Genomic DNA, 14,792 nt, shown 5'->3' with positions numbered 1-14,792 from the left:
CGCCATTAGATTGCATACAGCGAGAATCTCCTGTTTACTCGGCGGCCTCTGTAATTGGAAGTCCCGTCTCCTGGGTCGGCATTGGACCAGTGTTCTGTCTATCACAGAAGCCAGTCCAGGAGGCGGGACTTTGTATTAAAGAGGCCACCAAGTAAACAGAAGATTTTCGTTGTTTTTAATCTGATGGCGCTCGTCCCGCGCCCCCCGTCCCCTTTGAGGTGAGGCTGCATATCGGCATTGATCAGGCTGTATTGATGGGCAATTGTGAGGCTGCAGATGGCATTGATCAGGCTGCAGATGGGCAATGGTGAGGCTGCATCGATGGGCACTGACCCTTATTTTGCTTCAAAGATATTTATTTAAAATTCAAGTTTTTTCCTGACACTTCCCTCCTAAAATGATGGTGCGTGTTATACGCCTGTGTGTGTTATATTGCAATAAATATGTTAATTGTGTTGAACTGTCAAACAAAGTGGCGATACATTTGTAATACAAACCATTAGCATAGGGATATTGCATAAAAATATTCACGTGAAAACCAATTAATCCAAAAAGTATCCAAAGAAGATAATTCAATAACATGAACGGTGCAAAATCGGTCCAAATAAAAAGGGAACGGTGCAAAAAAAAAATCTTGGAAATAAATGTGTATAATGCCCCAATGTCCTTATGTAACCATATGCTACTCCACACCCAGAAGCTCCTATACCTGGTGATGACGTCCCATTGGACGAAACATGTCAGGTAAAGCTACAGCAGTGATGGAATCCTACCTGCTAGGGTGCTAGGGTAATGACTGGGCTGTTTTATCTACGTGCCTGATTTTTATCTGCCTTGCGTGAGTAGTATTCTTTTTTAATAAACTGGTGAAGTTTTATATGACTACACCAGTTCCTTCCTTCTCTCTATATTCCCCATGAGCTTCTTCTGTGGAGTGTTTTGGGAACCCATATTCTGTTTCCTGAAGTGTGCCATCCATCCATCCCAGCAGGGATCTCTCCTAAAAAGGGCAGCCTTTTTAGGAGAGATCCCTGCATATCTGAGGTCTTACCTGTCAGTAAGCAGTTTGTGAGTTGGGTGCGCACCTAGGGGTGGAGTGGCATACGGTTACATTGGGGCATTATACACATTTTCTTGCACCATTCACTTTTTATTTGGACTGATTTTGCACTGTGCACTTTATTGAATTATCATCTTTGGACATTTTTTGATGAACTGATTTTCACATGATGATTTTCATGCGATTGCTCTAAGCTCATGGGTTGTGTCATTAATGTACTAGCACTTTGTTTGACAGCGCAAAACACATTCCCAATAGTACACAGTGACCAGGATCTTGCAGTAAAACAGTACTCACAAGGCCAGGGGAGCAGCTAGGCCCATTTTAGCTGTCTCCAGGTATCTTCCAGTAAAACTATGCAGACTGGATCCTTAGGTGAAATCTCAGGATGCTTGGTACCCTCTCAGATGTTGCCCCCCCCCCCCCCCCCCCGGCTTTGCCAGAGGTGGGACTTTGCTGAACAGAAACTTGAAACAGCAGAATTTCTGGTGGTAGGCATAGCTCCCAACTGTCCCTGATTTCGAGGGACTGCTCTGATTTGGCGCAATGTCCCTCTGTCTCTCATTTCTCCTCATTTGTCCCTCATTTTGGTCTGTTCTATAAAGTTTTATATAAAATGCACTTTTTATCTTTAAAAAAGTGTTTCCCAGTGCTAAACCTTTTTTTCCAATTTGCTGCATTTGTATATTTTCAAAGCCAATATAAAGGAATAGTAGTGGTGGTAAAAACACTTGTGCACTTAATTAACCTTTTTTAAAAATGATTATTTCCCCTTTAAGGGATGTGGCAGGGGGCACGTCCTATGCCTACACACGTTTGCTTGTAGGTGTCCCTCATTCTCATCTTAAAATGTTGGGAGGTATAGCGGTAGGGGGTAGAACCCCCCCCCCCCCCCCCTCCTCCCCTCCCCACTTAAAAAGATGGAATCCATTGAACAAGAAGACACTGCTGTTCCAAAGCTCATTTAAAGCTATTTATGTGCTCCTCAGCCACTATTTGGGCACTCCTCCGCAGGGATTATTGGCTGCATCACAGTACATTTTCATGCTGCCCATTTGCCTTGCTCCACTCCTATGTTTCACAACTTTCTAGAAGGCAGGGAGGAGCAATCAAACCTGCAGCCTGTGAAATCCAGAACAGCCAAAATAAATCAACAACTGCTCCAGTGATTACAGAGGAGCCAAAATAACTTACTGTACCTAACATCCTAGAAACCTAACTAGGAGGGTACTACATCAGCAAAAATGTCTTCCCTTGTAGGGCAAGAATTGGGTTTTATTGAACCAAGTCTTGCAAATCATTTCTGCACATCCCAGTGGCCAACAGCATTCAACAACTGCTGGCCTATAGCTTAGATTTCGTAGAGGCATTTATCTAATTGCATACAGTTTTTTTATTTTTTTCATCTTTTTTTTTTTTTTTAGCTCCCATGGGCGATGTATATGAAAATCATATTTTCCACAATCCATTTCTTAACATTTCCAAAAGAAAAAAGTACATACACATACATACATACAGTTAGTAAGGTTGAATAAAGACACCAGTGCGTCCAGTTCAACCTGAGTGAGTGTCTACAACTGTCTGTATCCCCAGTACATTGTGTCTCATTAAGATGCTAATCTATTATTATTTATTTAAGGTACCCATATAGCTCCATTAATTTATGCAGCGATCCACATACACATCGCACACTCACATCAGTCCCTACCCTCAAGGAGCCCACAATCCAAGGTCCCCAACTCACATTCATATACTAGGGCCAATTTATTTTGGACAGAAGCCAATTGACCTACTTGCATGTCTTTGGATTGTGGGAGGAAACCGGAGTACCCGGAGGAAGCCCACACAGGCCCAGGAAGAACATGCAAACTCCAGGCAGGTAGTTTCGTGGTTGGGGTACAAACCAGCGACCCTTTTAACCGCTAGGTGAGAGTGCTACCCACTACACCACTGTGCCACCCGACATGGCCCATCTACTTTAGTTAAGGGGAGTAGATGGGCCATGTAAAATATTTTATATCGTAATATTCTTCGTTTTTTTTTTTTTTTTTTTTAATATTTTCTGTTTTTGTATTATTTTATGCTGCTTTTCTGTTCCAGAAACACTGTAAAGCTTCCAAAAACTGCATTGAAATTCTTCCGGATAACCTGGCTGTCTTCTGGAGGAATCATCTGCTGGAAGTGGATTTTTCCGATAACGCCCTAAAGGATGTTCCCAGGGACCTTTTCCAGCTGGAGGTAACGTTCCCTAGCGGGATCACCTGACCTGGCATGTAGCTAAATCATTTGAATGGATCCTTTCATCTTACTTGAGGTCAATAATGGAGTAAACTTGCATGAGTGCTCAACCTGTGGCCCTCCGGCTATTACGGAACTACAAGTCTCACCTTGCCTCTGCCTTTGGGAGTCATGCTTATAACTGTCAATTTAGCAAACGCCTCATGGGATTTGTAGTTCTGCAACAGCAGGAGGGACATGCGGAGGTTGAGCACCCATGGAAGTATCCAGTTTTTTTTTACAGGTATCCAAGAATTTATGACAACGGAGATCAGAAATTTCTTAGAGAATCCATGTTACTTTCCATTTTTTGCAGATAAATGAAAGATGTAATTTTCTACAACTCTGCAGGAAAAGCAAAATTATGAATGCATGCAGGGTAATGCATTCCTAATGTTTCGCATTTGTTTTCAAAGCTGCATGAGTGGTGTATGGGGGAATGGTGGATTTCTGTGAACTACGTAGAGCGGTGGTCCTCAACCTCAGTCCTCAAGGATCCCCAATGGGCCATGTTTTCAGGTTTTCCTTTACTTTGCACAGCTGCTTTAAATCAATATCAATGTCATGGTATTGATAAGAGCCATTTTATCTAAGGGAAGTTCCCAAAACATGGCCTGTTTGGGGGTACTTGAGGACTGAGGTTGAGAACCACTGATGTAGAGGAAGGCCAAGAGCGCTTCTTGGTATCCATTCGACTATACTTAAAGAGGAACTGCAGTCTGCTCACATAGTTTTGTAATAAACACATCTTTGGCATTCTGAAGCTTCACTCCAACCTATTTGCATATTATTTTATATATACTGTGATTCTGTACTTGCCAAATATGCTGCAGAAATCTCCCCCCACTGCATCTGGCTGCAGCCATTTTAACTGTGGGCAGCTGAAGCTGCTGCCTGTTCACTTCCTGGATTTACACAGAGACACAGAGGCACACCTCCAGATCAGCTGCTCTCATTGATGCTGTTATGACTCCCACCCCCCCTCTTGGAAAACTCTCACAAGAGAGAGCTGTGCATGATGTCATAAGCCTAGGCTAATGACCAGTGTGTGAAACAATATGTGTAGCGCTTAAGAATAATAACACATGCATGAAAACATGATAATGAGGTGAGAAACATACATATGAATGTGTAAACAAGAAAAATGTCCAAAAAATATGTAAAAACCTGGAGTTACACAAGTGCAACCCAGTGGGTGCTATAGCTAAATGTAACAGTGCTAAAAAAGTGAGAAAAGTTCTTGGGAGTCTACCTTCCTAAGAACTCTGGTGCAGATAGGAATGTGTCAATCAGATCCAAGAAAACGATGTACATGCGATGGAGTACACTTACCAGCAGTGATGGACACACATACCATACGGCAGAGGGTCAAATGCGCCTGTAATTCTCCTGTTGGTGTCACCTGGAATATATGGATGAGCAGATCCCAATCCCCGACCCGAAAAGGCACACAGAGGACCGTAATAACGTCAGCCAGAGGTGTCTCCAACGTATCCAGGATCAAAAGGAGCAGGATGGAATATAAAAAGAAATGCGAGAAAAAGCTCCTTATGGGGCAGGTCAACCAATAATATTTATTGGAGTGCAAATCTCACTACGGCTTGCAAGATAAAAAAACATTGTAAAAAGAAACAGTCCAAAATCCAATGTGGTATAATGGAAAGGATAAAAAAGCAATTTGGGAGTCTCAAATGAGCAAGTCCCCAGTTGAAGACCCCATGTGTCGAAACGCATCAGGCTTGCTCATTTGAGACTCCCACATTGCTTTTTTATCCTTTCTATTATACCACATTGGATTTTGGACTTTTTACAATGTTTTTATCTTGCAAGCCGTTTTGAGATTTGCACTCCAATAAATATTATTGGTTGACCTGCACCATATGGAGCTTTTTCTCTCATTTCTTTTTACATTCCATCCTGCTCCTTTTGATCCTGAATCCTGACTACATCGTTTTCTGGGATCTGATTGACACATTCCTATCTGCACCAGAGTTCTCAGGAAGGGAGACTCCCAAGAACTTTTCTCACTTTTTTAGCACTATTACATTTAGCTATAGCACCCACGGGGGTTGCTCTTGGATGACTCCGGATTTTACATATTTTTTGGCCATTTTTCTTGTCTACACATTCATATGTATGTTTCTCGCCTCATTATCATGTATTCATGCATGTGTTATTATTATTAAGCGCTGCACATATTGTTTCACGTGTTGTTTTGACTTTGTTTGAGTGTTAGCAGCTTTATTTTGCACTTATTTTAGGTTAGCGCAGTATTTCCCCCCCTCTTTTGCACATAGACTAAGGACCAGACAAGAAACAGGAAGTGGGCTGTATAAGGTATTTACCGGCAGAAAAAAATGTTTTCTGAAGGTCCACTCTAAAGCAGAACTACCCCCCCCCCCCCCTTATCCTTTTCAGCCAAGGAAGCTGCCACATTAGCCTCTGATTGATCTGCACCAGCCATTTGATGGTACGACAGATTGGTTGAGAGCACAACCAATGTGACAGTCCGCTTTCATGGAATGCTGGGAATGCAACAGTTTTTTGACAATCAAAGGGGATAGTTCCGCTTTAAAGTGACCCCAAGCTATAGTATAACCACTTGCTGTCAAATTACCTACATGTTATGGCCTTAACCCCAGTATTTATTTATTTTTTTATTTTTTTATGGCGGGCGATGTTCTTTCATCTAAAAGCAATCCTAGTTGCTGATTAGCCACTGGATTGCATTTATAGGTGGCGGGGGGGGGGGCGATCCACCCTCCTGCTGCCCACTGGTGGCTCTCCGGGCTCTCTCGTGTGACCAGGGAGCCCAGTATCCGACCGATGCCGGGTTATCATAGAGCTGGCTGAGGACCGGAAAGGTAAGCCGATCAGCGGCGGCTGTCAGAGTGACATCGGTCCTGTTCAAATAGAGCAGCCGCCAAATAGAGCAGCCGCCAGATTATCTGTGCCACCTACCAGTACACAACAGTGCCACCTACCAGTGCCCACAGTGCCATCCATCAGTGCCACCTATCAGTGCCCACAGTGCCACCTATCAATGTCACCAATCAGTGCCTCAACAGTGCTGCCCATCAGTGTCACCGACCAGTGCCCATCAGTGGTACCTTTCAGTAGCACCTATCAGTGCCACCCATCAGGGCTTATCAGTGACCATCTGTGCCCATCAGTACCACCTTATCTGTCCCCATCAGTTCTGCCTTATCTGTGCCTATCAATGCCCATCAGTGCAGCCCATAAGTGCCCATCAGTGCCATCTCATCAGCGCATATCAATGAAGGAGAAAAATGACCTGTTTGCGAAATTTTATAACAGACTATGAAACATGATTTTTTTTTTTTTCAAAATGTTCCATCTTTTTTTTTTTGTTTGTTTAGCAAAAGATAAAAACCCCAGCTGTGATTAAATACCACCAAAAGAAAGCTCTATTTGTGTGAAAAAATTATAAAAATTTCATTTGGGTATAGGAGGGGCCTCTAAGTGCCCAGTAAGCAAGTGGTAAAAAAAAAAAAGTAATCAAATATTAGAAATGTGATTAGAAAAATTGGCACCTCTAATCCACCGTAGTGCTGTGAGGTTCTCATTTAGAATCAATATTGAAATCACAAATGAAAAGGCAGACACAAGTAAAAAAAAAAAAAAAAAAAAATGAAGATGCTAAACAAATGACATTTGCCAAGGGAAGAAAAATAAAACTTGTTTTGTGGTGGCTGCCCTTTAATCAACAGAGCTTTGCTTTTCTACAGACTAACGAAAGTAGAAGGTCATTTGGCCAAGTGAGATAAGATTTAAGGAACCAGTTGAATTACATCTAACTGCAGGAAGACCACAAGACACAAATGTTGACCAATATGCTCTTTGTTATGAAGCTGCTGGTGTGTGTTGTGAGCATGTACACTACTGTGCAAAAGTTTTAGACGGGTGTGAAAATGCTGTAAGGGTCAGTTCACACCAGGCGCAGTTCTGTTCAGTTCCGTGTGCTTTTTTTTTTCTGCACTAAAAATGCATGCACAGTGTTTTCCATGTATTCCAATGGCTCTAGTTCTTACCATGCAGTCAGTTTCTGGTGCAGAAACTTTACCGGAACTGACTGTATTGGTGCAGAAAAAAATGGAACTGCATCTGGTGTGAACTGGCCCTAAATTAAGAATGATTTCAGTAAAAGGAGTGCTAAAGTGGAATTAAAGCGGGAGTCCGCCGGGACTCCGCGTTTTTTTTTTTTTTTAAAAGCCAGCAGCTACAAATACTGCAGCTGCTGACTTTTAAAATCGTGACACTTACCTGTCCAGCGCGCCCGCGATGTCGGCACCCGAAGCCGATCTCTAGATCGTCTATCGTGTGCTGCCGCCGCCATCTTGGGTATGGGAATCAGGAAATGGAGCCTTTCGGCTTCATTTCCCGGTTCCCTACTGCGCATGCGCGAATCGCGCTGCGCAATAAGGACGGTCCCCGCTGCCTCTGGGATCTGTGTGTTTCCCAGCAGGCAGCGGGGCACTTGCGGAAAGGGGCGGGCACTTGCGGAAAGGGGCGTAATCTACGCCCCTTTCCGCAGAGAGCTATCCCGGAAGTGGGTGCAGATACCTGTACTGTACAGGTATCTGCACCCCCCTCCCCCCTGAAAGGTGCCAATTGTGGCGCCGGAGGGGGGGAGGGTTCCGATGAGCGGAGGTCCACTTTAGGGTGGACCTCCGCTTTAAACTCCACTTTTGCAGTTGCACCTATAGGTAAGTCTAGAATAAGGCTTACCTGTAGGAACAGTGACTATCTCCTAAACTTGCACCGTTTAGAAGATATGCACACAACATGCAGCCAGTGAAGCCATCGCGGCCCCCCCCCCCCCGGCCATTCATACAGCTGGAGCCTGCCAACCCGGAAGGAAGACCGTGTAAACAATTGCAGCTCTGGGGAGTAGTGACAGCGCTGCGATGGAGGGTTCCATGTACAGGTAAGTCTGTCATAATGTGCATTATGACTTAAAGAGGAAGTAAACCCTGATGAGTTTACTTCTTCTTTCATTCCCTGCAAAGGCAAAGCATAATGGACTACTATGCATCGCATAGTAGTCCATTATGTGTCACTTACCTGACACAGGAGCCAGCGATGTCACCGATGTCCCCTGTAGTCCGGCGCATCCATCTCGGTGGGGTCTCGCAGCTCCGCCGCTGTCATTTGGCGAAGCCGCGATGACGTCACTCCTGCGCATGCGCACGGGAGCCAACACGCGCAGCAGCTCCGTCGTTGAAAATGCCGCGCTCAGTGCGCCTGCGCGCCGCTGTCTACGGCGTGGCTGTCTTCGGGCAAATATCTCCTAAACTGTATTGGTTTAGGAGATATTTATTGGACCTACAGGTAAGCCTTAATCTAGGCTTACCTGTAGGTCAAAGTGGGTTGTAAGGGTTTACAACCACTTTAAACCTTCAGAGGGGCCCATTGTTTGTTTTTATATTTTTCTGGCAGTTTACTACCACTTTGATAGTTTCATTTTATCAATTAACAAAATAGAAAGTACATGATGAGAAGAAAAATCCAAATCATTATCTAAACACCTCAGATCCCTTATTTCTTACATTTTTTTGGCAGCTAGGATTGCCATAGCGCAAGCATGGAAAACCCCTCAAGTAAACCTGGCGCTTGTCAAAAATAAAATTTCCTGGATCATGATTAATGAAAAATTGACTAGTATTCTCCGAGACCAACAAAACCGATTTTAAAAGACATGGAGTCCCTGGGTTAGATATCTTCAGTCACCGTGAGGGGGGGGGGGGGGGTTAGTGGGCTGGAGCGTGGGGATCGTCTATATACTCTCTCTCTTTTTTACTCCTTTTTCTTTTCCCTTCTTCTTCTGCTCTACTTTTTTTTTTTTTTTTTTTTTTTTTCTTTTCTCCTTTGTTTCTTTTCTTCTTTTACTCTATCTTTTGTGAACAGGGCCACTTTGCTCCCATAGTTTGGATTTCGAATGGGTGAAAGTGGACTTTAGGGAGCGTCTAAAACAGCAGGCGCTCACTATTACATGACTCCTACAACTCAGATCTAGCTTACAGATCTCCAACTCACGACAATTTTTTATGGTAAACCACAAAGGCTTTTGTTAATATTGTTTGATATTTATTGAATAGTCCTGGCAGGTAAAGGTTGGTTGATATATAATTTACCTGTTTGTTGATGTGTGTTATAATATGAATACCTATGGCATTGTTCGCATGGATCTGAGATTCACGACTGTACTATGAAAGTGATCTAAATATGTATAGAAGTGAACCCTTGTTATTGATGGAAAAAAGATAACTTTAATAAAAATTATTGGAATACAAATGTAATTACAATTAAATAATAATTTAAAGAAAAAAAAAATCCAAATCATATCAATATTTGATGTGACTGCCCTTTGCCTACAAAACAGCATCAATTCTTCTAGGTAGACTTACACACAGTTCCTGAAGGAACTTGGCAGGTAGGTTGTTCCAAACATCTTGGAGAACTAACCTCAGATCTTCTGTGGATGTCGGCTGCCTCAAATCCTTCTGTCGCTTCATGTAATCCCAGATAGACTCCATGATGGTGAGATCAGGGCTCCGTGGGGGCAAAACCATCACTTCCAGGACTCCTTGTTCTTCTTTACACTTAAGATAGTTCCTAATGACATTGGCTGCATGTTTGGGGTTGTTGTCCTGCTGCAGAATTAATTTGGGGCCAATCACAGGTTGAGAAATACAGGCCGATACTTCTCCATCATACCAATACCGTCACTGAGGCGTGTCATTGGCCTGTAATTCTCAGCATTGAGGACACCATTGATCAGGTAATGTTGAGGACCATGGACGCAGTGGTTGACCAAAGAAGCTTAATGCAGCAGATGAAAGACACATCATGGTTACATATTCGATATTGTAAAGGAGGCTAAGCGACTCGACTATGCAGGAAAACAGGAACTGGGGTGCAGAAAATGGCAGCAGGTGCTCTGGACTGATAAGTCAAAATGTGAAATATTTGGCTGTAGCAGGAGGCAGTTTGTTGTGGAAGGGCTGGACAGTAGTACAATAATGAGTGTCTGTCGCCAACTGTGAAGCATAGAGGAGGTTCTACGCAAGTCTCAGGCTGCATTTCTGCAAATAGAGATTTGGTCAGGATCAATGGTGTCCTCAATGCTGAGAAATACAGGCAGATACTTATCCACCATGCCATACCATGAGGCAGGGGTGTGATTGGCCACAAATTTATTCTGCAGCAGCACAATGACCCCAGACATACAGACAATGTCATTAAGTCACTATCTTCAGTGTAAAGAAGAACAAGGAGTCCTGGAAGTGATGGTTTGGCCCCCACAGAGCCCCATTCTCACCATCATGGAGTCTGTCTGGGATGACATGAAGAGACAGAAGGATTTGAGGGAGCTGTGCTTAGTTCTCCAAGATGTTTGGAACAACCTACCTGCGGAGTACCTTCAAAAATTGTGTGCTAGTCTACCTAGAAGTATTGATGCTGTTTTGTGGGCAAAGGGCGGTCACATCAAATATTGATTTGGATTTCTCTTCTGTTCAATTACTTTCCATTTTGTTAATTGATAAAAATAAATTATCCAATTTTCTGAAAGCTTTCTTATTTCACAACATTTTTTTTTTCACACCTTCTTAAAACTTTTGCACAGTAATGTAAATCTAACTGGTTAAATTTCTTATTATTTTACATATACAGTAAAACCTTGGATTGCGAGCATAATTCGTTCCAGAAACATGCTTGTAATCCAAACAAAGCACTTTTATATCAAAGCGAATTTCCCCATAAGAAATAATGGAAACTCAAATGATTCGTTCCACAACCATTTCATAGGTCATTCAATTTATAGTCCATATAAAAAAATTACAGCAATGTGACCAGGTTTTGTAACCATAAAATGTCCATCCACAAATGGAAGCCTCCACAAGGGGATTAGAAGCAAAATCCAGCAGGAGCTCCAGAGTATAAAAGAGAAGAGAGGAGCCTCTAAGTGTAGCAATATGGTTACATTTAATGAAGGTACAACATTTAGCAACTCACATGATTGATGAATAAAAGAGTAACATCTAAGTATGAAGGCATCCGGGGTAAAGCTGTCCACATAGACCGCCCTCCTCACTGCCGGATCTCACCGCTGTCAGTTTGCAATCATGACCGGGAAGACTACCCTGCAGTAGAGCGATCTGAAAGCGAGGCTTGAAGCGCTCATGGAGCGCAGCATGGAAGGGATGACGTTGATGACAGTGAGGAGGATTGTCTATGTGGACAGCTTTACCCCGGATGCCTTCATACTTAGATGTGCCTGTTTTAATCATCAACCATGTTACATAGTAGGTGAGGTTGAAAAAACACACAAGTCCATCAAGTCCAGCCTATGTGTGTGATTATATGTCAGTATTATATTGTATATCCCTGTATGTTTCAGTCATTCAGGTGCTTAGCTAATAGTTTTTTAAAACTATCAATGCCCCCCGCTGAGACCACCGCCTGTGGAAGGGAATTCCACATCCTTGCCGCTCTTACAGTAAAGAACCCTCTACGTAGTTTAAGGTTAAACCTCTTTTCTTCTAATTTTAATGAGCGGCCACGTGTCTTGTTAAACTCTCTTCGGCAAAAAAGTTTTATCCCTATTGTGGGGTCACCAGTATGGTATTTGTATATGAAAAAACATATCCCCTCTCAGTATCTCTTCTCCAGAGAGAATAAGTTCAGTGCTCGCAACCTTTCCTCATAACTAATATCCTCCAGACCCTTTATTAGCTTTGTTGCCCTTCTTTGTACTCGCTCCATTTCCAGTACATCCTTCCTGAGGACTGGTGCCCAGAACTGGACAGCATACTCCAGGTGCGGCCGGACCAGAGTCTTGTAGAGCGGGAGAATTGACGTTTTATCTCTGGAGTTGATCCCCTTTTTAATGCCAATATTCTGTTTGCTTTGTTAGCAGCAGCTTGCCATTGCATGCCATTGCTGAGCCTATCATCTACTAGGACCCCCAGGTCCTTTTCAATCCTAGATTTCCCTCAGAGGTTCTCCCCCCAGTCTATAGATTACATTCATATTTTTGCCACCCAAATGCATTATTTTACATTTTTCTACATTGAACCTCATTTTCCATGTAGTTGCCCACCCCATTCATTTGTTCAGATCTTTTTGCAAGGTTTCCACATCCTGCGGAGAAGTTATTGCCCAGCTTAGCTTAGTATCCTCCGCAAATACAGAGATTGAACTGTTTGCCCCATCCTCCAGGTCATTTATGAACAAATTAAATAGAATTGGTTCCAGCACAGAACCCTGGGGGACCCCACTACCTACCCCTGACCATTCTGTGTACTCCCCATTTATCACCACCCTCTGAACTCGCCCTTGTAGCCAGTTTTCAATCCATGTACTCATCCTATGGTCCATTTATGGGGAACTGTGTCAAATCCTTTTGCAAAATCCAGATACACCATGTCTACAGGCCTTCCTTTATCTAGATGTCAACTCACCTCCTCATAGAAGGTTAGTAGATTGGTTTGGCAAGAACGATTCTTTATGAATCCATGCTGATTACTGCTAATGATACCGTTCTCATTACTAAAATCTTGTATATAGTCCCTTCTCATCCCCTCCAAGAGTTTACATACTATTGATGTTAGGCTAACTGGTCTGTAATTCCCAGGGATGTATTTTGGGACCTTTTTAAAATATTGGTGCTACATTGGCTTTTCTCCAATCAGCTGGTACCATTCCAGTCAGTAAAAATTAGGAAAATGTGAGTTTCTAAATGTTGTACCTTCATTAAATGTGAACATATTGCTACACTTAGAGGCGCCTCTTTTCTCTTTTATACTCAGTTGTGACCTGACACTACTTGTATATCAAGATATCGCTTGTATATAAAGTCAAAATTTATTTTAACATTTTGCTTGTCTTGCAAAAAGCTCTCAAACCAATGTTTTACTTTACAGATAGGAGTATTTACAGCAATGTCCAAAGCCTTATATATTAGGGTGTACAGCTAAAACTACACTTTGAGCTCAAAGAGAGAATCTACCTTTTTCTTTTCCCTTTCTTTGGCAAAAAAGGTAGACTGTCCCTTTTGTAAATCGTAGGATATTTGGTATGACCCAAGCCTTTCAAGGCTGCCTGTCTTTCTACATCTGTTGTAGAACTGATGATCCTGCCATTCCTAGATTGTAAGTTCTAATGAGCAGGGCCCTCTGATTGTTCCTGTATTGTATTGAATTGTACTGTCTGCCCTCATGTTGTAAAACACTGTGCAAATTGTTGGCACTATATAAATCCTGTATAATAATAATATTAATAGGTATTAATAATAGCAATAATCGGTATCTATAATAATAGGTAATAATAGAAGTAACTAGACATGTACAATTCATTTCGTTCCGAATTAGTTTTTCAACGAAATTCGACAAATTTGTTAATTCAGAAATATTCAAATTAACGAAAACCCGTTTAACAAATTTTTCTGAAAAATTTGTAAATGCGTAAATTAGTAATTGTGTAAATTAGTAGATGTGTAAATTCATAAAAGTATAAATTTCGAAAATCCCGAAGAAAGAAAGAAAATCCGGAAATAAGAATGAAAATCCGAAAAATTCCAAAGAAAGAAAATCCGAAAATTCCAAAGAAAGAAAATACGAAAATTCCAAAGAAAGAAAATACGGAAATAAGAATGAAAATCCGAAAATTCTAAAATCCGAAATAATAACAAATGACCTAATAATAATAACTATTACTAACTATTAAATTATAGGCATTGGAATTTCCTTTCAAATTTGGCTGTTCGTGAACGCAGCGAATACGAATTTATCCAAAGTTACAAATTATGCGAAATAACAAATGCTGCATCTAAAGGAATAGACTATAACTGATTAATAATAATAAATATTGATAATAATAACTTTCTATTAGTATTATTATTTATTATTCATTACGTTCCATCCATTTAGATGCGGCATTCGTTATTTTGGATGATTCGTAACTTCGGATAAATTCTTATTCGTTACCTTCACTAACAGCCAAATTTGAAAGGAAATTCCAATACCTATAATTTAATAGTTATTATTAGTTAGTTATTTCGGATTTTCTAATTTAGGGATTTGGGAATTTAGCAATTTGCAAATTTAGGAATTTCAAAATTTGCAAATTTATGAATCCAAACAAATGGAACGTAACGAATTCAGATTTTTCTGAAGTTATGAATTTATTCGAAATAACAATTTCGATCATAATGACCCGAAAAATGAAAAAAAAAAAAAAAACGAATGTACCGTAATGAAAACAAACTTATTTGTCTGCAGTGCACATGTCTAGAAGTAACAGATTGTTCACTAGTCTTGCTGTATGTAGTTCTCACTTGATTTGTAATTCTTACATTTTGCCACATGATGGCGCTCATGATCAGTTTTTCCAGCAATGATCTTTAGGTTGGTGGTTTTATATGTTGAATTCA

At 41.5% G+C, this 14,792-nt stretch overlaps 1 protein-coding gene across 1 annotated transcript in view; it reads left to right on the top strand.

Moving 5' to 3' along the window:
• The window catches only part of LOC143963333 (leucine-rich repeat serine/threonine-protein kinase 1-like), a gene marked incomplete in the record, with an annotated part of 364,270 nt that overhangs the window by 175,648 nt on the left and 173,830 nt on the right, over positions 1–14,792 (top strand). Inside the window, 1 exon segment of the mRNA XM_077472944.1 lies at positions 3,161–3,298. Coding sequence (XP_077329070.1) covers positions 3,161–3,298 — 138 coding nt within the window.

This window comes from Lithobates pipiens, unplaced genomic scaffold, assembly GCF_037356315.1.
Source record: "Lithobates pipiens isolate NorthernLeopardFrog02 unplaced genomic scaffold, aLitPip1_a1.2 Scaffold_8, whole genome shotgun sequence".
Taxonomy (NCBI): domain Eukaryota; kingdom Metazoa; phylum Chordata; class Amphibia; order Anura; family Ranidae; genus Lithobates; species Lithobates pipiens.
This window is presented reverse-complemented; position numbering and strand designations above follow the sequence as displayed.